Source organism: Oryctolagus cuniculus, chromosome 1 (genome assembly GCF_051225735.1).
Source record: "Oryctolagus cuniculus isolate XC-2025 breed Fujian yellow rabbit chromosome 1, ASM5122573v1, whole genome shotgun sequence".
NCBI lineage: Eukaryota > Metazoa > Chordata > Mammalia > Lagomorpha > Leporidae > Oryctolagus > Oryctolagus cuniculus.
The window spans coordinates 100,627,206-100,655,203 of record NC_142867.1 but is presented as its reverse complement, the minus strand read 5'-3'; the positions used below and the strand labels follow the sequence as shown (position 1 = coordinate 100,655,203).

At 38.2% G+C, this 27,998-nt stretch overlaps 1 protein-coding gene across 4 annotated transcripts in view; it reads right to left on the bottom strand.

Annotated features, from left to right (window-relative positions):
• DDX10 (DEAD-box helicase 10) overlaps positions 1-27,998 on the bottom strand; it is a 292,747-nt gene that overhangs the window by 186,095 nt on the left and 78,654 nt on the right. Inside the window, exon 14 of one of the 4 annotated variants that reach the window (XM_089333658.1) lies at positions 15,452-15,469. The exons of the other annotated variants lie outside the window; for them this stretch is intronic. Within the exon in view, the coding sequence (XP_089189784.1) occupies positions 15,467-15,469 (3 nt within the window). The 3' untranslated portion in view covers positions 15,452-15,466. Of the gene's footprint in view, positions 1-15,451; positions 15,470-27,998 lie in introns of those variants that run through there. 4 annotated transcript variants of the gene reach the window in all.

The following is a 27,998-nucleotide window of genomic DNA, read 5'->3' as shown; positions in this document are numbered from 1 at the left end:
CCCACATGGGATGCTGGCACTTGCAGGCAGTGGCTTTACCTGCAATACCACAGCGCCAGCCCCAGTTGAGCTTTTTTTAATAAGAAGGTCATAAGGATTCAATAATCATTTGAAAAATCTGCTGCAAGGATTGTTGGAGAAGTAAATGCCCACGGACATCATATAGTTAACTCCTCTGAATTGAAAAATTAAAAAAATTAAGTTTTACTATGTACTATGGATAAACTTTTCCTGTTATGACAGTACTTTCAAAAGAAGTCAACAAGGAAATGTTCCCTTCTGCAACTTTGACTGAATATGTCTAAAACTAAGGTCAAATGGTTTGCTTTCTAGTAGAACTTTTATTATGCCCACTTTAAAGTGATTATGGCAAATCAGGATGGGTTAGCATTGGGAGTTAAGGAAATGTTACTTCTGTTTCACATCTGGTTCTCAACATTAATATACTAGTAAATGGGTCAGATTTAGCAAATGAACTTTTACCCATATACAGTAATGACAGACCCAAAAGGACTGATGGCTATGACTTGCTTATAATTTTTTTTTTTTACAAGCAGAGTTGACAGTGAGAGAGAGTCGAGAGACAGAGAGAAAGGTCTTCCTTTGCCATTGGTTCACCCTCCAATGGCCGCCGTGGCCAGTGTGCTGCGGCCAGCGCACCGCGCTGATCCGAAGGCAGGAGCCAGGTGCTTCTCCTAGTCTCCCATGGGGTGCAGGACCCAAGCACTTGGGCCATCCTCCACTGCATTCCTGGGCCACAGCAGAAAGCTGGCCTGGAAGAGGGGCAACGGGGACAGAATCCGGCACCGCTAGGTGGAGGATTAGCCTATTGAGCCTGGGCGTTGGCCGCTTATAATTCTTAATTTAAATATATGTAGGCCTTCATTCCTTAAATACTTTAAGAAAATCAGGAACAACCAATTCAATCCAACTGTTAGCACTGTGCCTGAGAAGTCTTAGAGAAAATAAACATCAAACATGTTCATTTCTAATGAGCAGGAAATCAAAACTTTGATTTTTCAAATGTGTTTTACTGAACAATATAAATTTACTTAATGATTAATAACAATTTATGCCCTGCTTTCCATTCTTAGTTACATCTCCCATAACACTAACATACTGTGCTTCCACATAACGTTTATTATAGGAAATTTGAGTATACAACTCTCTAACCTAAGCAGTAAATTTCACTTCTTATAATATATTTTATCTGATGATCTTTTCTTATCCTTTCCCCAAAAAGCAGAGGCCAAAATACATTTAAGTACCACCACCAAGGCTGCTGAAATGTCTAAAGGAAAACACATCCAAATTTACACTTGGTCCTTTCTCTCTCTAGAATCCTTCTTTCCACAATACAATGGTACACACATTTTTTTGAGCCTCCCAGCTATCAAAGGAGCTCTAATCAGTAATCAAGGAAGACAACACAATGACAGGAAAATAATGTCACCAAACCCTAAGCATTTTGAATGAAGGAAACCTTACACTTAAGGAAAGCTAGTCTTTAAAGTCTTGAAAAGTTAACAGTAACAGCCACGTAGAAAGTTCAGAATCAAAGATAACCATAGTATGACTTCAGTCCCAAGATAGCTATTATCATACAAAATAAACTGGGGGAAGGAGGCAAAAAAAAAAAAAAAACTGAAGAAAGGAGGTGTCCACAGTCAGCGTGAATGTACAATATGTATAACAGTGACTGGGACAAGTTAGGAAAGGGGTAGGGATGGAAGCAACAGGGTGAGGGAAACAGAGGAAAGTTGGCTAATCAATCCAAAACAAAGCTAAATTCAAGGGGAAAGTTCTAGTGCCATATAACACCTTAAGGTGACTACAGTTTACAATAACCTACTATATATCCTATGAACAGTGAGAGGAGAGGAGCTCATGCAAAAGGGTAATGCCAGCAGAGGGAAACACTGATTTATTTTATTTGATCCATACTCATTTTATACATTTATTGAAATGTCATTTTGATTTTCATAGATAAGTGACATTGATGAGCATTAACGAATTTCTAAAAAATGTGTGCACTGGAAATGCTAGCTGACTTGGTCTCACTCACTACTATCACACTGTATCCCATAAATATGTATTTTTTAAAGTTTAGAGAAACACAGAAGTATATATACAAGTGGTCTTCAAAAAGTTCATAGGAAGTGCATATTATAAAAATACTACACATGCATTTCAATGTTTTTCATACAATTTCTAATTCCATTTTCCCCTTTTGCCAAGTACCTTCATAAAATTATTTTCCTAACAATTAAAACAGAATCCAGACTTCCTGTACAACTTCTCTGCTTTGAGTATTCAACAGCTGAGAAACAGTCAACTGTCTCACAGGATCTCATTCTTGATGGACATGTGCTTTGTTGTTTTATCAGGAAAAAAATAAAGCACAACACCACCCAGGACCATAGAGGTCATATCATATTCCATAATAAAAGTTATCTGAAGTCATGATAAAACTGCTTTCATTTTATACTTTTTATTTGTATTACTTTTTAAATAAAGTTCATGGTCGGCATCGCGGCTCACTTGTCTAATCCTCCACCTGCGGCGCTGGCACCCCGGTTCTAGTCCCGGTTTGGGCGCTGGATTCTGTCCCAGTTGCCCCTCTTCCGGGCCAGCTCTCTGCTATGGCCCGGGAAGGCAGTGGAGGATGGTCTGAGTCCTTTGGCCCTGCACCCACATGGGAGACCAGGAGGAAGCACCTGGATCCTGGCTTCAGATCGGTGCAGCGCGCCAGCTGCAGCGCGCTAGCCATGGCGGCCATTTGGGGTGTAAACCAACAGCAAAGGAAGACCCTTCTCTCTGTCTCTCTCTCTCTCTCTCACTAACTCTGCCTGTCAATCAATCAATCAATAAAGTTCATGGTAAAGTACTGAGTTAGGTCTTGTTACACAGAATCTCAACAGCACATCGGTCGCAATTGAATTACTTTTCTTTATTTAATCTTCTACTTCTTAAGATTCTTCATATCACTTCAATTAAAATTTAAGCAAAGAAGAATACATGGTAATCATTGAAAGCAAACTTAGAACTCCTTTTTGACAACAAGATAAACCATTTTCCTAAACTCTATGCTTTTGCTTCAACAGGCACTCATGCCCAACTTAATGAGGTAAATAGAGTAATGTAAATAAATTTCTCAAGTAGGCACTAAGCTCTATTTTTTTTTCATAAGTAAGCAATGGCATGTAGTACTTTACTATGCTTAAATAAAAAAACCAATATGGTTTTATAAAATATGATAACAGTGTTATCAAATAAAGCATGGAGTAATTTGAGTAAGATTGAGTGTTTTAAATACATCAATCGTAATCACAAAAAAATATTAAAAAGTAGGAGAGACATTTAACATAGCCATATCCTTCCCTGTCCATTTTTTGGACATGGTCCATGCAAGCAATTTCTAAAAATGTATCAAAACTGTTTCATTCATACATAAATTCAACACCACAATGAAGTGGAATGAAACTAAGAAAAACGTATTCCATACCCAAAAAAAAAAAAGTATTTAGCTCAACATGGAGTTATAAAATCCCATCCATACCTGGTATTTCTTAATACTACTAAATATTTGTGATGAAATATATTATAAGGGAAGCAGCACCTTAATACTAAAGTCTTACTGTTAATCCTAATCTGAACCATTAAAGTAGTTCATAGACAATCTTGGCCATGAGATATAGCCCATGAAGAAAACTGATGCAAACAAATAAACAAAAAAGAAAAGAAAGGAAAACTGATGCAGAGTAATGAAACCCAAAACCAAATTCTACTTATTGTCACAGTTGTTAAATTAATAGTCTTCAAAGCCCTGAAACAGATGTAATCAAGAGGTATCAAGGTTTCATTCTAAAAACCATAATTTCATATCTGCCTTTCAAAAATATTTATTTGCATTCTGAATCAAGTGGATGACTATCTTACAACAAACCTACCACCCGAATTCAGTGACATAATAAAGAGTGCACTGAGACCAAGCAAAGGGACATGGAACTACATTAGCAAAGATTAGCAGAAGCTAATCAAATCCAGCAGAAGCCCAGAATCACACAACCCACTGGAGTTACCAGCACAACAAACTAAAACAAGTGCCATCCATTCAATGAAACAAGCGCTATTTATTTCAAGTTTTTGTTATTTTTTGGCCTTAGTATTTTGCTTGACTTTTATACGTGGATTAAAGCTGTAAGTATAGGGAATTTAACACAGTTTTATACTAAAAGTTATACTATAATCAAATATTTTAAGAAAATAACTCAAACAGCAACTAAAAGATAAAGGGGTTAGTTATTGAATTATTCATTTTTAACTACTTTTATTAACCATATAGTCCCAACCTCCAGTACAGCAGATCCCAGAACAACGGAAATGATCATAAGGATTGACTGTACTGTGACAGCCCTGCTACAGCTTGGTATTCACTATCGTGAATAAAGAAGCAGCATGACACAAGCATTATTTCCTGTTTTCCTTTTGGCCACTACAAAAGCAGTGTATATACAGCTATGACTTAAAGAGAGCAACTTTGCAGGGATAATGGTCAGCCCCTGTGGTAGCCTAATAAATTCCCCCAAGATGTCCACGTGTCAATGTCCACATCATGTGAGTTTGTTGGTGTACATGAAAAGGAAAGATCAGGTAGCTAATCAGCTCTCAGGACTATCCTGGATTATCCAGGTAGACTCAAAGTAACCCCAAGGATCCTTAACAGTGGCAAAAGGAAGCAGAAGAGGTCAGAGAGATACAATATCAGGAAAACCTCGATCTTCACACCACTGCTGTTGTTTTTGAAAACAGAGAAATAGGTCAACATGGTTGCCCTCTGAAACTAAAAAGAACAAGGAAAAGGATTTACTCCTAGAGCATCCAGAAAGGACCAAAGCACTAAAGATCCCATCCTTTTACCCCACTGAGATCCATTTGAAACTCACAAGATACAGAAAAAAAACAGTAAGAAACGTGTTTCTGTATTACTAAGTTCACAGTACACATTACAGCAACCAAAGAAAACTAATAACTCCCTCTATTATTCCATTTCCCCACATTATATACTGACAAAAGAGAAAAGCTTCAATGAGGAATTTTATTATTCTATAGGTATTTCCTATGAGCTATTGTAAATACCTTCTAAATTGAGAAAGTATGAAATTTACAAGTGTTAGGTGTTCCCAATACCAAAGGTGTAATGCATAGGCTCACCTTTCACTTACTACCAGTGAATCTTAGCTTTTTACCAGGCCATAAGTATTTCATCTTGAGAATTATTTGAAAAAAAAAAAAAAAATGAGAGGATGATTAACAGCTGATGATGCTACTATGGAGTAAAAGGAGGCGGAAGAACAGGTCCCAGCTCAGGTTGTATGGCACTAGGCATCACAGGCCTAGGCATGGAGAAGCTGTACAGTTAAACTAACCCTGGTTTGAAGTTTGCTAAATAGATGGAGTAAAAAACAAGAATGCAACAGCCTCTGAAAGGAGTAAAACAAGAAAGAAATATATCACAGGGTAGATAGTAGACAGGCAGGAAATAAAACAGCTGGAGCTAACAGCTGGCAAGAAAACCAAGCAACAGTTGAAGAAAGGCAAGAAAACAAGCAGAGGGAAAATAATTGATTACTAAGGACCAAAAATAAATTAATAGTCAAGAAATGTCTGAGATGATAAAATGCTTATTACACTGACTTGATCATTACATTTTGTATACCTGAACAAAAGTATCACAAGCACCCCACAAATATATACAAAAATTAAATTAAATGCTTGAAGTTATCAAGAAAAAAATGAGGTTAGGTGACAACCAATAAATGCTCTGGAAAGAAGAATCAAAGAGCTGAGTCAAATCTAAGCACAGCAGAACTGCCATACTATGAAAAAAAGCCTTACTACTGAAGCTGCTTCATTTTTAAGGCCAATACCAAGGAAGTTAATTGTGCTTTTTATAGATTACCCTTTCTGGGTAAGAGGGATCTCTGGTGGCCACAGAACTCTTAGCTATTTGAAAATTGGGGTCTGGTTAAGTATGGAAACAGGTTATCTCATACATGTTAAAAATATCATTGTGATTACCAGGGGCTGAGGAGGGAAGAGGAGAGGGAGGGATTGCAAAGATTGGTTTTCAAGCACTAGGTTATAGATAGATAGGAATAAGACATTCTGGGATTCTACTGCACAGTAGGATGAAAATAATATTAATTTATGGTATATTCTTGTATTAAAAAAACTAGAAGACAGGATTCTTTGGTGTTTTCACTGTAAGGGGAAAGGTTAAATGCTTGAAAAAACAAAGATATTTATACCAACTGGACATTATATAATGTATACATGTAATGAAAGATCACAAATTACCCAACAAATATGTATAATCTGTATATGTTTGACTTTTTTAAAGAAAAAAGTTAACATGAAAAATGTTACTAATATATTATACCAAAAAATATGTTATGTGTATACATCTGCTTCCAAATAGCATGAACCGTCTCTAAAATTACAAAATATAGTTACCAATATTCTTAAATAGATAATTACATAAAATTATAATAATAAACAGGTGTAGCTTATGTTACACTAACAGGTACCCAAAAGTTGGCAACTTATTTTATATAAATCAGATGTTTCCATATACAACAAGAATCTTGGAAAGAGGAAACATTCTTTCTTCAGAGTTAGCACAAGAGGAAGAATACAGAAATGAAGGCAAAGGCAGACAGCTGATAAATGGTCAGGGACATCTTTGTGGGGAGAAAATGGAGACTGGGTTACTAACATTATAGTATAGTCATGTAACACTACTATATAGATAACATTACAGAGCCAGCCTAGTAACAGCCTAGACCACAGGATCCAAAATGCCACCTGCCTTCTCCACAGAGTACCTTCTTCAGCTGTCTTCAGCAGGGACAACCGATTTCCCTGAAACGTTCAATGCAGACCCAGACCACCACAAAAGGTTCTGGTTTACTGTATTTCTTTTTCAGTTCTCTCCTAAGTCAGAAAAGATTGTTGACGAGTATCAGGATGTTTGAGAAATTATATAACAGAGTTCTTCTACTAAGTGACTTTACAAATTAACTGGCTTTCAAGGAAGACCAAAAAAATCTGAAAGCAGGATACAAGGAGACAGACAATGACTAACATTCACTAAGATATAAGAAGTTCATTTTCCTCAGTGTAGGACTAGTTGAAAGCCTAATGGGCAGCACAATCCACAAAGAAAGGAAGGCTGGATGCTGTGAAACACCAAGAATGAACACATGATTTGCTTAGTCAGACTGCACTGAAGGGGGCGTCTAAGAAAAGCAAACAAGAATTCTGCAGAAAATTATTCATAGCTCTAGCATATCTTCAGCTCTAACATCTATAAAAATGTTACCAGAAGTCACTAGTTCATTATCATGTAAACCAAAGATCACGTAAAATCTACAACACCATAAATCAACACAGAAACCAACTATATGCAATAACTTAAAAGCTAAATAGCTCAGTGAAGTGAGTAAATTAACTTGTGTGAAAATACAGAGTCAATTTAAAATTATGTCTGATCTATTCAATAGCCTTTTCCACAAGACAAACATAAATTTAAACTTCATTATGCTTGCAATCTGATTAAAGCATATAAAGAATGCAATTTAATCTCAGTGAGTTTGAAATCCAGAAGCATGTGGTCTCACAGCACTAGAAAATTCTTTTGTATAACAATCATCCAGGATACCATAAGCAGTCTAATAAAACCTAGACTTGAAATTCACTAAATCAATGCATGAAAAATAAACAGATTAAACAGCCAGCCAGCCACATCCAATGACGTTTACAGCAAAGTAACATTCTTGTACTTGGCACAAACATCTTTAAAGAAGAAAACTAGACCAGCACTAACAAAATCAATATGGCCAGAGGCTAAGAATAAGGGAAGATTCAACTTCCGACATGATGAACAATCTTGCAATATTTCCTTTTGCCTTTTCCTTTACTTCAGATTTCAAAGAAAAGTAAGTCTGAAATGAAAACAGTTAATATTTATTTGTTGAACACCTGTCACATACTAGACATTTATTACTTATTTCTCAGAAAAATTCCTTGAGCTAGTACTATGAGGAGCCCTACCTTGCAAAGAGTCTAGGGTAAGGAGAAGTGATACTTACCCACTCACACAGTTTGCCAATGGCTAAGCCAAGATTTGAACCAATGTTACTGCCATTGTACTATACTTTCTCATAAAAGCTTCCCCATGTAATCATCTAAGAGTCATCTAACTGAGGAAAAAGAAAGAAGTATTCATACTATAGCTACAAGCTTAGCTGGCTCAGAGATATGCCATGTGTTTTCAGTGAAGGGGCAGAAAGTATTTTAAGCTTTATGACCCAAGTACTTTCTTTAACAACAACTCAACTCTGCTGCTGTGGCCTGAAAAGAACATGGCTGACTTAAAATAAAACTTTAGGGGCCAGCACTGTGGCGCAGTAGGTTAATGCCCTGGCCTGAAGCACCAGCATCCTATATGGGTACCAGTTCTAGTCCCGGGTGCTCCACTTCCGATCCAGCCCTCTGCTATGGCCTGGGAAAGCAGCAGAAGATGGCCCAAGTCCTTGGGCCCCTGCACCCGCATGGGAGACCTGGAAGAAGCTCCTGGCTCCTGCCTTCGGATCGGCACAGCTCCGGCCGTGGCAGTCATCTGGAGAGTGAACCAGAGGATGAAAGACCTCTCTCTCTCTACCACTCTTCCTCTCTCTGTGTAACTCTTTCAAGTAAATAAAAAAAATCTTTAAAAAAAAATAAATAAAAATAAAACTTTACTTAAAAATAAAACTTTACTGACCAACACAGATTTGTCTTGTGGCCCACAGACTGTCTACACCTAGTTGGCTCCTAACCATAAAGATATTTTTGAAAGTTTAGCATGTTTTGAAATTCATGACTCCTAGGTAAATTAGAGGAAAGTCACCATGCAGCTATAAGAAGTAACTTCAAGGACTTCCTCCAGGGCAACAGCCTTTATTTGCTGAAAGGATTTGCATTTTTAATTACACTGTGAAAACATGCCCTTTTTGTGTTCATTCAGGGCAGGTCTCCTCCCTGCAGCTCTCATGGACTCCTCTAGCTTTTTTCTACATCACTACAGAAGGCAACACCTCCTGCCAAGAACGGGTTTTACAAAACCATGGCAGTTTGCACCAGGGTTCCGGCACAGCCTACATTTGTTCCTATCCCACATTTATTCCCCCATTGACAGCATCTGTTCTGTCAGGATAGGGGGCCCTGACACTCAGCCAACAAAATCAGATTTCCTGCAGCAGTGAGGCATTAACCGTTGAGCTTACTTGAGTTAGCATTTGCAAACTCAACAGATGTAAATTTATCAATCTGAAAATTCAACTTTTTCTAATGCCCAGCTCTCTGCCTCATTGCCCACTCAGCTAGGTACAAGTGACAGAACAATAAATAAGGTTTGCTTTCTCTTCTCATAGGTTTCCCAAGCTAACCAAACTTATAACAAGATCTCTCACAGATAGTGGGGTGTGCAGTGTATCTTGCATCACTACCCTTCCTCTCATATTCCTAATGCCACCACTGTCATTTTCTCCCCTACACAGATTATTTCTTAAGTGCTTTTAATCAGTCATACCATGTAGTAGGAACATTTAAATATGTAGCCAATATACATTTTTATTTATAATAAATGTGGGTATGCATAAAATTATATGTGTACATTAAGAAGTATGAAGAGGGGCCGGCTCCATGGCGCGGTAGGTTAATCCTCTGCCAGCAGCGCCGGCATCCCATATGGGCACTTGTTCTACTCCCAGCTGCCCCTCTTACAATCCAGCTCTCTGCTATGGCCTGGGAAAGCAGCAGAAGATGGCCCAAGTGCTTGGGCCCCTGTACCCACATGGGAGACCAGGAAGAAGCACCTGGCTTCGGATCGGCGCAGGTCTGGCCATTGCGGCTATCTGAGGAGTGAACCAATGAAGGCAGACTTTCTCTCTGTCTCTCCCTCTCCCTGTCTGTAACTCTACCTCTCAAATAAATAAATAAAATTTTTTTAAAAAAGTATGAAGAAAACATGTTCTATTATATTCTTCCGATATCCCAATGTATCAAACACACTTCACTTGGAAAATAAATTATAGCCACAGGTTAAAAAAAAGACCTTATAAAATGAGCACAAACACCAAAGAAGAGATGATTCATTCCACTTAGATGTTCTAACTTGGAAAGAAGACAAAGAGGGTCACAGTGAGCTTATGCTTTTGAAGTCACTATTGTGCAGTGGAAACAATAAATGACTCAGTGAAATGAAGCACTCCAGAAAAAACAGCAGCATCCCATCTGAATGGAAAACGGGCCAATACAGTAAGATTATTTTATCAGAAAAAAAAAAGTTACTATCAAAACAAACTCTGTAGCAAACACATTCTTTAGTGAATGAGATGAAATCAACACTAAACTGTAAAAGATAAGTTCGGAAGTTAATGTCTTAGACATTTTTTAAAGGAAAAAGACAGTCGATAACAAATGTAATATGTAAATGCTGCTTTATATACACACAAAACACCCCTACATTTAGCAATTCACTTTCCTGAGGCATCTCAAAAAAAAAAGCCCTGGAAATTTTAAACTTATTAATCTTCTCAATACTAGCAAAAAGCAAGTAACATGTAGATCACAGTACTACCAAATTATAAATTAAACATGCTCATGTAATAATTTATTCATACACAACTTCAGCGTTTTCACATTGAGCCCAGCAGCATACTTTACATTTTCATTGTGTTTAATATTTCCAATTTATGATTTTCAATTCTCATATGAGAATACACCATCAGCAAGTTTTAAATTCTTAATCTAGTTTCTTACTTTGTTCTGAACCAGGAATTAGCAGGAATCAATGAACTAGGAATCCCCTTCACTCATCACATATAAAAAGTGTAACTAATAATAACATAAATAGAGCAATCATTGGCCACCTAGAAGTACCTCTAACACTTCCCAAAACTGTTGTTCATAAATCCTTGTAAGCACAATATATATGCAGTATGTGCAATGCTATTGCTTTCTTTGGTAAACATTTATTCACATTAGAGTGCCTCCATTTTGTAAGTCTGTTTATCTACATTTAAACAACCTGTAACTTAAGATGATTCTGCTATTTCTTTTAATCTAAAAATAAGCCTGTACCAAATCACAAAACAGTATTTCTGTATTAGTCATCTTCATCCAACCAAGGAGAAGCATTTAGGTAATTATGTAAGGTTTGTGCCTTATGATTACATCAATTTTTGATGAGCAAAGTTGTACTTTTAGTTCATCTGTGGAAAACAAATACATTTGGTTTGTACAAATTATTATGCATTATAAAGTTCTCCCATCTGAAATCAAAACTTACAGTCACTGGTAATAAACACATTCCTAATTTATGATGAAGAGTGTATACTTTCCAACATTATAGCTTTGCCAGCAGAATCCAGTTCAGTAAGAATTTACCCAGCACTTACTAGAGCCAGGCTCAAAGAGGAGTGAGAAACAGAACTTGAATGACATTCACTTTTAGTGGCTAAAAATCTATCACCATAAAGGTAGCATTTAATCTCTTGGGAAATACGAAAACTAAGGCCTTACAGTGGGGAAAACGTTAGGCTATGTTTATAGCTTGGTGCTGGAAAAACACTGTTTTGTAATTTTCTAGCAAATCTATTTTAAAATGTACATACCAGAAATATGATAAACGTAAATCATTTCAAACTAATTTTCAAGTTTCCTCCACTACAATCACCCCACAGTAACTGCCACAATTCCTGTGGTAATTAAATCTGGCTCTTGGCCAGAACACAAATGTTCCAGCAGACTCGTGACATTCATCAGTTACCTGCTCACAACAGACACCAAGATGGATCCATAAGAGTGATACAAAACATGTCTCATCAGATAAAACATTAATGGATGGTCTTCCTATCAGGGGACAATAGCTGGGAATTTAACCTAGGTGTTCAGCAATTACTTGTTGAGACAACTCTGCCTAGTAAATCCCACAGGGTTTTAAAGCAGTGCAAAGTGCAACAGAAAGAGATGGCAGCAAGATGCTACAAGGCCAGCATCTCATATTACAGCACCAGTTTGAATCTGATTCCAATGCAACCACTGCTAACACACCTGGGAAAGCAGTGAAAGATGGTCCAACTGCCTGGGCATCTGCCACCCATGTGGGAGACCCATATGTTGTTCCAAGCTCCTGGCTTCACTGTTGCAGCCATTTGGGGAATGAAACAGTGGATGGAAAATCTTTCTATCTCCTTCTTTCTCCCTGTCACTCTTTCAAATAAATAAAATAAATCTTAAAAAAAAAAAAAAAGGCCAGGGCCAGTGTTGTGGTGTAGCAGGTAAAGTTGCCGCCTGCAAAGCCAGTATCCCATATGGGCCCCTAACCATGTTCCATCTGCACCACATATGATGAAGATCCATGCTAATGACCCTTGGAAAAGCAGCATATGATAGTCCAAGTGTTTGGGTCCCAGCTACCCACATGGGAGACCCAGATGAAGCTCCTGGCTTAAGTCTGATCCAGCACTGGCCACTGAGGCCATCTGGGGAATGAAATAGCAAATGGAATCTTCCTTCTTCTTTCTCTTCCTCTCTCTCTCAAAAAAATAAAATCTTAAAAAATAAAATGGCAAAAACTCAATAGGCATAACCTCAAATCACATTTAAAGATCCACCACAAAAGTGCTTCTAATACTTCACATAAAAACAAGTCACTGCAGTCCAACTACCATGGCCATCCTCAAAACATGAAATTTCAAGTCAGTCCTTTTTTCTTACCATCTGCTCTTTCACTCTGAGTAATTCTTTGTGAAGTTTTTCCTCTCCATTCACCCCAAGAAGAGAGAGCCCTAACACCTAAAATCAGTAACATTCAATGGAAATTGTCTCATATATTAAGATTTCCCAATATGATAGGATAAAAAAACCCTCCAGCTAGCTTTGCAATAAAATATGCCTAACTCATATACTGGGTTATACTGTATTTTCACTTGGTCTCTTTAAGCCTTTTTTTTGTTTTAATGTGTAGAGAATCTGCTTGCTTATATTTTAAATTTCATGAAAGGACTTTTTTTTTCACTTTATAAACTTGCTATCACTAGCACTGTGTTTTGCTGAAATATATATTCTGAAGAATTTAATATATTTTTATTCCCTACAATAAAAGTCTCAGCATTTATAAATAAACCCATCACAGGCCACGTGTTTTAACTTAAAAGAAAATTAAAGGATTTGAGAACAGAGTAGGTATAGGACATCCAAAGAATCACAATAAATTATAAAGCAAGGGGTTTTACATTAGATAAATACTTTATTATAATCAAAGGAAACATTTCACAAGTTCAAAACAAAAAATAAAAAGATGAATCCAACTAATCTAATTCCTTCTTATAACAAAAGCTCTGATACATAATGAAACTAAGCAGGGGGCGGGGTGGGTCCCTCAGTGAGGTACTAAGTAAAGCAGCACTCCCTTATCCATAGGGCTGGATTCTAAAGACCACCCTGCCCAGCAGAAGCCTCAGACTGCAGATAGTACCAAACCCTATATATATACTTTATATTTTCTCCTATATATACCTACCTACGATAAAGTTTTAAAACTAGGCACAGTAAGATTAAAAATTAATAAAATAGACCAATTATAACAACAAAGTAATAAAATTCACCAGCAACAACACTACTCTAGGGCTCTCAAGCTATTTTTTTTTTTTTTTTAAAGAATGGTTTATTTACTTGAAAGGCAGAGCTATAGAGAGGGAGATCTTCCATCCACTGGTTCACACCCCAGATGGCGGCAATGGCCAGAGCTGAGTCAATCTGAAGCCAGGAGCTAGGAGTGGGTGGCAGAGGCCCAATGACTTGGTCAGTCCTACTGCTTTCCCAGGCCACAGCAGAGCTGGATGAGAAATGGAGCAGCAGCATCTCAAGGGCTGAGCATATGGGATACCTGCACTGCAAGCGGCAGTACAGCGCCAGACCCTCTCAGGCAATTATTATCTAAAGTAAGAATTACTCAAACACAAGCACTATGACATTGCTACGGTCAATCAGACAAGCCAGACAGCTAGTAAGAGACAATGGGCAGATGGTGAGTTACAGCATGGCCAAAATGGATGAAGGGATGATTCACATCCCAGGCAAGACAGAGCAAGGTGGCCTGAGATGTGATTATGGTACATGGAATGCTATGCTATTTAAGACTTACACAACTGTCTACTTCTGGAATTTTCTATTTGATTTTTTGAATGATGGTTGAGTAGTAGGACTACTATAATCCTAGGTATTTTATGCATCAGAAGTCACTATCCTGAGAAAAGGTCTTTAGGCATTATCTTTCTACTAGTAGATTTGACAAGTAAATCTTAAGTCAACTATGTAACTGACTTTCAGTCTGAATCACATCTGCTTATTCAGTACAACACGATAGAGAAACCAAACTGGAAAGCGATGTAACAGCATCATTCACTGCTAAGTTCACTGAGGGGCCAGCGCTGTGGCTCAGTAGGTTAAAGCCACCGTGGATTTCAGCACTGACATCCTGTATGAGCACCAGTTCAACCCCCAGCTTCTACATTTCAAAACCAGTTCCCTGCTAATGTGCCAGGAGAAACCAGCAGAGAATAGTCAAAGTCCTTAGGCCCCTGCACCCATGTGGGAGGCCCGGAAGTCACTTCTGGCTCCTGGCTTTAGTCTGGCCCAGCTCTAGGTGTTTTGGCCATTTGGGGAATGAACCAGCAGATAGAAGATCATTCTCATTCTCTCGCTCTCTCTCTCTAACTCTGCCTCTCAAATAAATAAGTACTTTTTAAATAAAATAAAATAAAATAAATACACTGAAACAGAAGACCTGTAAGGTTAGCTTTTCTTACTGTTTCCTAAAGAAGATAACAATGACACTTTCCAACCAAAAAGCAGTTTCTCAACTGGAATCTTCCATTACAGATCTTAATGTGGCTTCTAATTTCCACCAACTACAACATTCAGGGCAACAGCTGCTTATACAGAACTGCAATTTAATTTTAGCTTTCATTAACTAGATTCTAATCTTTTTTGTTTAAAAGAAATTACAAGTCTAAGACAAAAATTGTGACTTTTTTTTTTTACAAATTATAGGATTGTTCATCATATTAAACAAAGTACTGAAAAATTCCACATAAAATTTCAATAAAATACATTTTTATTTATTTTTCTTATTTGCGAGGCAAAAAGACATACAGAGAGACAGAAAGAACTCTGCCTCACTGGCTCATTCCCCAAATGCGTCGAAGAGCCAGAGTTGGGTCAGGGCTGAATGCAATCCAGATCTCCCATGTAGATGGCAGGAACCCAATTTCTTGAGCCCTCACTGCTGTCCCCCAACATCTGCACTGGCAGGAAGCTAGCATCAGGAGCCAAAGCCAGGAGTCCAACTCACATACTACTGCAATATGGGACATAGTTACCTTAATAATTGACTAAACACTCACAACCCAAATACAGTTCTTAAACATATGTTTTACCTAATTTTCTTATCAAAGAAAAATTTTACAACAAAAGCATCAATAGCCATTTTAATAAACTATTTAGAAATAAAAGTAATTCTACTTAAGTCATTAAAATAAAACTGGTTAGAATTCTGCACTCTTTAAATGATCAATGCTTAAGTCGGATGTGACTCTCACATGACAAATAACAAGTTCAACAAATTTTTACACATCAGATGTGATTCACCCAGTTTAGCTCATAATGTTATTTTTTAAAGATTTATTTATTTATTTGAAAGTCAGAGTTACAGAGAGGCAGAGGCAGAGAGAGAGAGAGAAGTCCTCCATCTGCTTTTTCACTCCCTAGTTGGCTGCAACGGTCGGAGCTACACAGATCCAAAGCCAGGAGCCAGGAGCTTCCTCCGCGTCTCCCACATGGGTACAGGGGCCCAAGGACTTGGGCCATCTTCTACTGCTTTCCCAGGCCATAACAGAATTGGATCAGAAATGGAGCAGCTGAGACTCGAACCAGTGCCCATAAGGGATGCCAGCACTGCAGGCGGCAGCTTTACCTGCTCATAATGTCTTACACATGCTATATGTAATGATATTTACAGAACTTACCAAGCAACGACATGGCCAAACTGGATAAAGGAGACAGAACCAAGCAATTAAAGGAAGTATTAATGGGAAATTACATACTTTTTCTTTCAAGTATAGCAATAGAGATCAAGTGGTTGCCCTTTAACTATCAAAGGAACGTTAAATTTTAAACTCACAGTACTTAAAATCTGAATAGTGAAATAAATATGGAAATAATGTCCCATCCCTCAAATAGCCAAGATTCCAATCAAGAATATGAAATGTTTATTTGGGACAATTATAGTACACTGTAACAAATCTTCATTTATATTTCACATGCTACTCACTCTCATTCTTCAGCATTACTCTCTGTCAACACAAAAAACTGAGAAACCAAAAACAAGAACAATTACACTATTTTCAAATCTCAAACAGATTTAATTTCCCAATAACTGAGTTCTTAGACGTCTTACTGATTTCTATTTTAATTTGGTTGTAATAAGAATACATACCATAAATGAGTTCAACCTTTTTAAATGGACTTAAATTTACTTTATGACACAGCATATATTACATTAAGAAGACATTCTGTGAATTAAAGAATGCATATTCTGCAGTTCTCAGATATAGTGTTCTAAGATATCAACTGGGCTAAAAGTGGTTGACAGCATTGTCCAGTTCCTCACTGTCTTTTCATTCTTGTTTTTTAATCGAATTGTTTTAACATTTGGTGACAAAAAGGGTTAAAATCTCCTACAATGATTTGGAGCTTGCTTTCTTTGGCACTCTCTCTCAGAGAATTCTCCCCTCATTCTCTTGCTGGAGCCCTAACTCCAATGGACCCTTTCTCTGTCACACCAGAAAAACTGCACACTTCTCATGGAAGCTTTTCTACTATTATGCCTGTGGCCCATCCTTGTGACAAAGCTGTTACAACAGAAAACCTGATGATAGTTCTTTCTTGCACATTTTGACACCTAAAACTCTACTTTGCCTTACACACTTTCTAGATTATCTGGTTTACACTTTGTCCAAAATTTGTAATTCTTATCTGCAGGAAAGACAATCTATTAGTTTATTCCATCATATCAGAAGCTCCTGTGCAAATTTTTTTCCAATTTTACTGTGTATGATGTCTCTGGAATACAGTAATTAGTTCAACATACACAGAAAGACCAGGATTAATAAAAAGTTTGACAAACAGGGCACTAACTAGAATAAATTCCATGAGTCAGTAACTTCAGAGTCATAATATATGAGCAAGAGGAGGGTTACGAATAATACTGATTAAACATTTAATTACAACAATTCTGATAGCTATGTTCTATGTCTCCCACAAGGGTGCAGGGGCCCACGGACGTGGGCCATCTTCTACTGCTTTCCCAGGCCACAGCAGAGAGCTGGATCGAAGAGGAGCAACCGGGATTACAACCAGCACCCCTAAGGGATGCCGGCCCCTCAGATTTATATTTAAACTGAACTAAGTGTTCACATTAAAGGCAAATAATAAAAAAGTTTAAGTAAAATAGAAACTATTCTTCATTTGCTTAATTACTTTGTTTCCCACAAACCTTTTTCGTTCTTCTATAACTGACAGACCACAACACACAATGTAACCTACTCGTAAGCTATCTCTGTCTAACCATCAAACTCAATAGAATTTTAAATATTTATCAAATCTCTCTTTGAGGGGCCAATATTGTGTTGCAGCAAGTGCCACCTGTGATGCCAGTATTCCTTATGAGAGCACTGGTTGTCCTGGCTGCTCCAATTACCATACAGCTTCCTGCTAATGTACCTGGGAAAGCAGCTGAGAATGACCCAGGTGCCCGGGACCCTGTTACCCATGTGGGAAATCAGAACAGAATTCCTGGCTCCTGGCTTCAGTATGGCCCAACGTGATCTACTGCAGCCATTAGAGGAGTGAACCACAGATGAAGGTCTCTTTCTCTCTGTCTCTCCCTCTCTGTCACACTGCCAAATAAAAATAAATCTCAAAAAAAGATAATAACCACCACTTGGGATGCCCATATTGTAGTGCATAAGTTCAAGTTCTACCTTCACATCCAACTCCAGCTTCTTGCTAATGTGCAACCTGGGAGGACCAGGTCAAGTACTTGGGTCTCTGACACCCATGCAGAAGACTCACGGAGTTTTGGGCTCCTGACTTCAGACTGGCCCAGCCCCCAGCCATTGACACTCAAGAAAAACCTCTCCCATTCCAGAAAGATCTTCCAAGGGATTCCTGTCCAAAGTTCACAGTTCTAAGCAAAACTATAAATTTTTTTATTAATACAGGTAAGTAGTTTACATCGTCTTTCTTATATTGCTATCATATTATTTCACTTAATGTTTCCATATGAATATCTCATCTCACTATTTATCAAAGGCTGACAAGTCTAACTTTTTCTTACACTTGGGAGTGTAACATATCTGTAGTAAGTTTTAAAAAGAATAACACTTTGATCAACTATTGGGGGTAGGGTGGACTGGGGTAAAGGACATTCAAAGGTCAACCAACACAATTCTAATGCTCAAGCAGTCCACCTTGTCTAATGTTTTTTTTTTAATATGAAAATCCTTTGAAAGCTTTACAGAAACACATATTATGAAGGAACTATATGTGAATTTCACAAACTTTTTGCACAAAGTAATTTTCACATCATTTTCCATGAAGTTTTTGAAATTACTTCTTAAACAGTACATTATCATTATCCATAGTCACCTAACAGTACAACAAAACATCGAAACTTCTATCAAACTATAGCTTAGTACTTGTTTATCAACTTTTTCCCAACCTTTCTTTCCCTACTCTCACCAGCCTCTGGTAACTACTATTCTACTTTGAACATCTATGGGATCAACTTTTGATCACTTATGTGTGAGATCATATAGTACTTATCTTTCAGTACTGGCCCCATTTCCACTATGAAAATGACCTCTGACTCCATTCATGTTCCAATTACAGAATGTCATACTTTCTCCATAACTGAACAGCATTCCATTGTGTATTTGTAACATTTATCAATTCATGGACACCTTAGGCTCTTTCCAGTCCTTAGCTGTTATGAAAAGCACTGCAATCAACATGAGAGTACCCATGTCTCTCTAGTATCCTGATTACATTTCTTTTGGATACAAGGGGTATTCAGAAAGTTCATGAAAAATGTACATCATCTTTTTATTTTATTATTTGAAAAACAGAGTTACACAGAGAAGTAGAGACAGAGAAAGAGTTCTTCCATCCAATGGTTCACTTCCCAGATGGCCGCAATGGCCGGAGCTGCGCCGATCCGAAGCCAGGAGCTTCTTCCAGGTCTCCCATGTGGGTGCAGAGGCCCAAAGATCTGGGCTATCTTCTACTGCTTTCCCAGGCAACAGCAGTGAGCTGGATCAAAAGAGGAGCAGCCGGGACTCGAACTGGTGTCCACATGGGATGCTAGCGCTTCAGGCCAGGGCTTTAACCCGCTGTGTCTCAGCGCCAGCCCCGCAAATTATCTTTTAATTCCATTCCTCCACAAACTTCTTGAAGTACTCTTGTGTATACAGTAGTAAAACTGCTTGGATCATATGAGTTCAATGTTTAATATTTTTGAGGAAATTCCATATTGTTTTCCACAATGGCTATGCTAATTTATATTCCTATCAACAATATGTGAGGGTTCCCATTTCTACACATCCCTGCCTGAGTTTGTGATCCTTTGAAGAACAGTCAATCTAACTGGAGAAAAATGCTGTCTCATTGTGGTTTTAATTTGCATTTTCCTTGCTGATCTGTCATGTTCAAACCCAGAGTTTTTCATTCTTTCCTCAGTAAAGCTTTGGGTATGGTACTATAGATTTTTTCAATGAAAGAAATAAATGAGTACCTTAAGTGGCTATATGGGTATAGAGATCTCAATATAGCATGAAAAAATTGTCCTTCTAAGTAGTCCAGCAGGTTCTTTCAACCTGAGATAATCAGAGCTATAAATAGCGTCACTAAATAATCGCTTCTTGGCATTTGCTTAGGCTCTATATTTTATGATGTGTGCCACTCAATACAGGCATGCCATAGGAAAAACATTTCCTGCTTGGAGAGCGCTCTTTCCCTCAACTTCTCATCAGAGAAGTTCCTAGAAAACTATAAAGCCATCCACATTAATCGGAATGAATCTAAGTATAAATGAGCTGTAGGCCTGCTTTTGAAGAAGGTTATGAATCATTCCACTACTAAATACACTTTTGGCAGAACATATAAGCCCAACACAGATGTGAACACATCATCTTGCCAAAACAATTATTTCATTCCTGGTTAAAAATAACTAAATTTTTCTTACTGAACTTACTAAATGACAAAAAAGAAAATGGAGGAGCAGACAGTGCAAGTACTATCTAATACTTTTTAGATTGCTTCTTCAAGTTTCTGTATTGTGGAGACAACAATAGTCAAGTAGCACTGTTTGTTTAGGAGCATTTGTGCTGGTAATGGTAAATCCCATTTGCTACTGTCTCTGCCATGTTTCCAATCTCCAACTGAAAACAAATACAACTTCAGGAAAGGGTCTGCACAGTCTTTTGACAATATTAATTTGTACACATACCCTTTATCTCACCACTACTTAGAACCATACTCACACCTACCCAAAACAAATGGTATAGCATTAAACCTGACTGAACTCACTCTAAATAAAATTACTGATGATTCAAAACAACAATGTTTCTAGGGAATCTTCTCAACCATTGTTAAAAGACTGTGACTAACTTAAATTTTTCACTTAAGGGGCTGGCAATGTAGCACAGTGGGTAAAGCCGCCATCTGCAGTACCAGTATCCCATATGGGTGCCGGTTCGAGTCCTGGCTGCTCTTCTTCCAATCCAGCTCTCTGCTATGACCTGGGAAAGCAGAAGATGGCCCAGGTGCTTGGGCCCTTGCACCTGCATGGGAGACCCAGAGGAAGCTCCTGGCTTCTGGCTTTGGATCTGCCCAGCTCCAGCTGTTGTGGCTATTTGGGGAGTGAGCCAGCAGAAAGATCTCTGTTTCTTACTCTTTCTCTCTGTAACTCTGCCTTTCAAATAAATAAATGAATGTATCTTTAAAAAATTTTTTTCACTTAAACTCTGGTTGAGGTTTTTTGGGGGAAGGGAGATTGCTTCGATTAGGAGGACACATAGGATCATATAAAGAGAAAAGGTCTTCTTAGAGATCAAACGTGTCCAAGAGACAGAAGGATAAATTTAGTTTTAAAACCAGGTTCACAAAATGGATGCGACATTTAAGACACTGTTTGGGATACCTGCCTCCACATCAGAGTGCTTGGGCCCTGCACCCAATGGGAGATCAGGAGAAGCACCTGGCTCCTGCCATCGGATCAGCGCAGTGCACCAGCCGCAGCGCGCCGGCTGCGGCGGCCATTGGAGGGTGAACCAACGGCAAAAGGAAGACCTTTCTCTCTGTCTCTCTCACTGTACACTCTGCCTGTCCAAAAAAAAATAATAATAATAATCACCCAGGTTAGAATTAAAATTCACATTCATTTTTTTATTTCTTCATTCATTTAATTCAACAAACAGCTATTCAGAACCTACTCTAATAGGCAACCCTGACAGGTACAACACAAAAACACATGCTCCTTGCCTTCATAAAGTTATACAGTATCATGGGAAGAAACAGGATATGACTGTGCAGTGTATTCACAGCAATAAGCACAGGTGCTCAGAAGTACACTTTGGAACACAAGACTTTTGTTCCAGAGAAGTGAACTACCCATTACTGTAGAGCCTCATCAAACAAAAGCAATGGTATTCACATGTAGTAACCTGTCTGTGAAATTTCCTATTTATAATTTAAACTACAGTAATTTTTATACTCTCCAGTTTGGGAGAAACAAACCAAAACTAGTTAGGTGGAAACAGTTCTGATTTTTGCAGCTAAGTGACATTGATGGGAATCCCATGTTTTTGTATCCATCAGCTGCTCTTTCAGACTATTTTTTTTTTCAAGGATGTTTGTACAGCATACAGTCTTATAAGACAGAATGCTACAAACAGTGTCTTCCATGGGGGCAGAAGACAAATTTCTTTCCTGACCAGAATAAAAATATGTCTCCCTTGGGAGTGAAGGTTGGGCAGGTTCCCTAGCAGTGCTCTTATAAGACTGGGAGCTTCCTAAGCATGGAGTTTCTCAGCTGTAAAACAAGTCCACCCTGGACAGAACTGACCAATGCCCAACTCTGCATGGCCTCTATGGGACCGAGGAGGCAGTAGTACCAATGCCACAAGGGTCATCTCTTCCACAAGTTGTGCAGCAACAGACATGTACGTGTGACCAGGTAACCTGTTAATCTGCAGGTAGGGTAAAATCAGGCTTTCATAGCTCTTGATAAATACAATTAATTCACTCCTTCAGTAAATGAATAAGAAAAGCCAACTACCTCCACAGTTTCTGCCACAAAACAAGGTTAATGTTAGGAGAGCAAGAGCGTTACCCAGTATACCACTCCTAATCGCGATGTGATTATAAATGCATTATAAACAGACACTCAAACACCTATGTAAGTAGTTTCCAGAATACTGACAGCATATTCTCAGACAATAAAATACCTCTTTCCTCCTTTTTGTGTAAGGAGGAGAATTAGAAACGACAAAGTATTATTTCTGAAAAGAACCAATATAAATACTTTGTTCAAGTTACTTAATAAAATGGCTCTGGAGCTGCCAAATATATATTATTAAGTATGCTGGAAATTGTGTCGACCTAAAAAACACTGGAAAAAAAATAACAAAGACTGTAAGAGTCACTAAAAGCCAGGTTCATAGTTTCTTTAAGAAAAGCGTTAAGTCACAAGATTTTGGTGGGCAGTACAGACTAACAGAAATTTATCCACTCTGATTTGCAGAGTTCTACTTTGTAAAAATTTCAGCAAGTAGGACAACAGTTCAATTAGATCAAAATATGCAGAGAAAACAAAACAATGCTGATCCAGATCACAGAAAAGCACGTTACTTAGCAAGTTCTACCTAAGTGTTTTTGGAATATGCAATTATTTCCTACATCAAACATTTGGAAATTAGTGTACCCTCCAAAATTAGGTATCACAGCAAGGAAGATAAAACTCCTCTACTTCTCACATCCCTTAACAACCAAGAGATATGAAAATGCAAACAGGTGAAAGAATTATCTTACTCATGATACCCAAAAGATGGTCTAACAGCAGATACGACCATTTTAATTTAAGAAAAAATTTAAGTAACCATTACTATTTTTAGACCAACCTTGCACAGGCTGCCACTGAGAAAGTAATTGCTTCACTGATTCTTATAATGTGAAGGGAATACACCAATGAGAAGGAAAACTGTACCAAGACAAACCATCCACAAACATTTAAGCTTTATCCTTTCGTTGCTTCAGAAAAAGCTGCAGTACATGATTCTTATTTTATGCATGCCTAATGCTTAAGAATGTCTTCATGTTTTTTCAGTGCACTTACAGAGCCCAGTTAAGGCACTTGTTCCAGAACATAAATCTATGCACCACAGAATACCACCATGTTGGCTTTATTAGAAACGTAACAAAGCAACACTTTGTTTTCAATCACTTATTGTGCCAAATGAAAACCAGTAGATTATGTGCCCAACAGTAAGTATATCAAGGCCGTCTGTCATCTTTGTTCTAAGAGCTAGCAGGCAAGCTAAAAGAAGAAAAGCAACCAAAAACAGTAACAGCCTTTTAGGGGTAAATTATACCCAGAGACTGATGAACTGTTACCTGTGCACTAGAGATAAACTTCTTTGTCCTATGGCAAAACACTTCTGGCTTGGAAAATAAACAACAACAAAAACTGTTTATTAAAACTGAAGTCATAAGTGTTTCTAATCATAGTGTGCTAAGAACTCTATTTTAGGTTTTATTTTATTTTGATCCTAGGCATGAAAGTGTTGTCAGTAAATGACATCAGAGAGGTACAATTAAAGAAAAAGACCCCTTCAAAGAAGGAGGTACCTTTCTCTGAAGGGAGGAGAGAACTTCCACTTTGACTAAGACCTTGTCTAAATATGATCAGAGTCGGTGAACTCAAAAGGCTTCCATAGCCTTGGCAACTCATGACAAGAGCCTAAGGTGATTACTGATGCCATAAACAAGAGTGTCAATTTGTTAAGTCAACAACAGGAGTCACTGTGCATTTACTCCTCATGTAGGATCTCTGTCCTTAATGTGCTGTACATTGTGATTTAATGCTATAACTAGTACTCAAACAGTATTTTTCACTCTGTTTCTGTGTGGGTGCAAACTGTTGAAATCTTTACTTAATATATGCTAAACTGATCTTCTGTATATAAAGAGAATTGAAAATGAATCTTGGCGCTCAGCCCTCTGCCTCTCTGCTGAGTCGCCCGCCTGGTCTGGCCAGGTGTAATCTCTCCACCCAATCATGTAACCTCACTTCTTCCCTCCCCACCCCCAGTCCGAGCAACTGGGCACCCTCTCAGGCTCTGTCTGGAGAAGTGCCCATCCATCTTTACGGATGTCCCTTCCCTAATAAACCTTGCTATTTTACCTCCCACTAAAAAAAAAAAAAAGAAAAGAAAGAAAATGAATCTTGACGTGAATGGAAGGGGAGAGGGAGCAGGAAAGGGGAGGGTTGCGGGTGGGAGGGAACTTATGGGGGGGAGCCATTGTAATCCATTAGCTGTATTTTGGAAATTTATATTCATTAAATAAAAGTTAAAAAAAAAAAAAAAGAAAATGACCCCTTGCTAAAAACAAGAATTATAACTTCTACTATGCAAACGATGCTGCACAAGATCAATAAGTATTACCCAATCTCAAAGAGGTTCACCACTGTACAGTCAATGTACCTACCAGAAGCCACAGAGTGACATTTTGTGCCACTCTAACACAACACCTGAAAAAAGGTAATTTGCACAGAACAAATTTATCTTGCCCAGTTCTGCAGGCTAGGAAATTCAAGATGAAATGCACTAGCATTTGGTAGAATGGGACAGGAGAGCATTCCAGCAAATGGCTTATGTGAAGTCTCTTATAAGGCTCTTTCCTCATGTTATAATCACCTCTTAACACTATCACATTGCCAATACCTACAATTGAGAGCACACATTCATACTGTAATAGAGTCTAATATCAAAAAGGTCATACCACAACTATGGTGCTAACAATTATAGAGTCAAATACAATCCACCACTAACAACCAAAAAAGAAAAAAAAAAAAAAAAGAAAAAGGTTGATGAAAAACTGCCAAGCTTCTAGATGACAAACAGTATATTTCATTCATTAAAAATTATTCACGACTATTCAAACACTCACACATACACACTCAAAACACTCTACAACACTGTATTCTGTCAAGACCCAGAAGAGATTGAAAAACTAATGCAGGAGCTTTTATCATTAAAGATCAAATAAAGCAACTCAACTAAAAAAAAAACACCAAAGAAGATAGCTAAAGAAACAAAAAGAGTTCAGTTTCCTAATAACTTATCTTTAATTTATTTACAAAAACACCAGTCTGTGACAGATTGGAAGTTAACACATTAATGTTGGGGCAGACATCCAGCCTGCTGGCTAAGAAGCTGGTTAAGACACCAGCACACACATCAGAGTACTCTGGCTTGACACCCAGCTCCAGGACATGACTCCAGTTTCCTGTAATGCAGACCCTGAGAGGCAGTAGTGATGGGCTGGCTTCCTGCCACCCATTTGAGAGACCTAGATAGCATTCCTAGGTCTCAGCCCTGGCTATTGGGGGGTATATGAGAAGTGAACCAGTAGACAGGAGCACTGTCTTTCAAGCAAATTAATTTTTTAATTTTTGTACTCTCCTCAGTAATGACAACTTGAGAAACACTGCCCTAAAGACATTTAAAGTTAGGGGTCGGCACTATTGTGTAGCAAGTAAAACTGCCTACTGCAGTGCTGACAACCCATATGGGCTTCCACTTCTGAACCAGCTCTCTGCTATAGCCTGGAAACCAGCAGAAGACGGCCCAAGTCATTGGGCCCCTGCACCCATGTGGGAGACCCGGACAAAGTTTCTGGCTCCTGGCTTCGGATCGGTCCAGCTCTGGCTGTGGTGGCCATTTGGGGAGTGAACCAGCAGACAGAAGACCTCTCTCTTTGCCTCTGCCTCTCTCTAACTCTGCCTTTCTAATAAACAAATAAGTCTTTGAAGATAAAAAAAAAAAAAAAAAGAAAACAGATATCTAAAACTTAAATTATCATGAAATTTGTGTACTGCTTTTAGTTTATATATACAGATACACACATACACACATATACTACATATTTATACACACACACACATATAGTTATACTTTACTGCCACTATAATAAGCTTGTCTTAATATATAGAAATCCTGGCTCCCAGTTAAACTTCCTCAAATGCCACAGCTCTAACTTGCTAGCACTAGCTCTGAAGAGGGTCTAAATTATTTTCCCATTCCCCCTACAGTACCTAGCTTTCAGTATTCAATTAACCAGCTGGCAGATTACACAGAGGCTCAGACAGTCAGCAAAGCTAGAGTACTTTAGAACAAATTTGTTCCTAGAATATTTCAATAAAAGCAACTACGTATAGCAACTCAGCATGTAACATTCAAGTTGCACAATACTCCTTCCTTTTGAATTGTGAAGAAACTTAAATTGTATCTAGAGATTGAAGCACAGGATGCAACAAAAGGAAAAGGCACCTACAATTCTGACAAAAGAACATATATCCAAATTCTGAACAACTCAACATTTGAGATCATCCCACCACTGCTCATGTCATAGTATCAAAAATTCAAAGGACAGCAGTTTTGTTTTACAGAGCTTTTCCTTTGGTTTAATATAACTGAACATTATATAATGCTCTCAGACACAAAGGTTATGACAATTTCAGTAACCAAAAATTAGGAGATTCACCGGAACATATTATTAAACACCAAGAAACAAACAAAAAGACTAGCAAAATAGATCATCAGAATCCAGGAGTCGGTGGACTGAAGAAATAAATGATGGCTTCAAGACAATGAAGATAAACTTTGAATCTTTAAAGGTAGATTAAGACATGAAAATATTAGAATGGGAAGAAAACAACCTAGCAAGGATCTTTGCATAAGTGGAAACTCATACCAGGAAGAATGGGTCAGTAGGATAATAAATAGGAGCTAGCTTGTAACGCCCAATTGAAAGGAAAACCTAATAAGGGGACCGGTGCTATGGCTCAGTAGGTTAATCCTCAGCCTGCGGTGCAGGTATCTCATATGGACGCCAGTTCAAGTCCCAGCTGCTCCTCTTCTGATCCAGCTCTCTGCTGTGGCCTGGGAAAGCAGTACAGGATGGTCTAGGTCCTTGGGCCCCTGCACCTGTGTTGGAGACCGAAGGAAGCTCCTAGCTCCTGGCTTCGGATCAGCGCAGCTCCAACTGTTTTGGCCACTTGGGGAGTGAATAGCAGATGGAAGATCTGTCTGTCTCTCCTCGCTCTGTGTAACTCTGACTTTTAAATAAATAAAATCTTTAAAAAAAAAAGGGGGGGGGGGGGCAATCACAGGAAAAAAATACCAATTCGACCAAAGTTCACAGATGACCCAAAAAATACACTGGATATCAACATAACAAGTTTATCCCACAAGCCAATTGAGGCAACAAAGGGTCTGACAGCAGAAGAATGGCAGTGCTAGTGGAAAATAAAAAAGAACACTTGAAGATATCACTAAATGGAGAAATTATGAAACAAATCATGAATAAAAACACACAATCATACTGACACAAGTAAGACAGGCCTAGGTAAAAATCCCCATTTGCCACTTTCCTAACTCTGGTACATTAGGCAAGTAATTCAACCTTTCAGAGACTCTGCTTCTTAATTTGTCAAGCTATTGTGCAAGTTTGAATAAATGCAATCTCTAAGGTTCATGGCAAGTTAC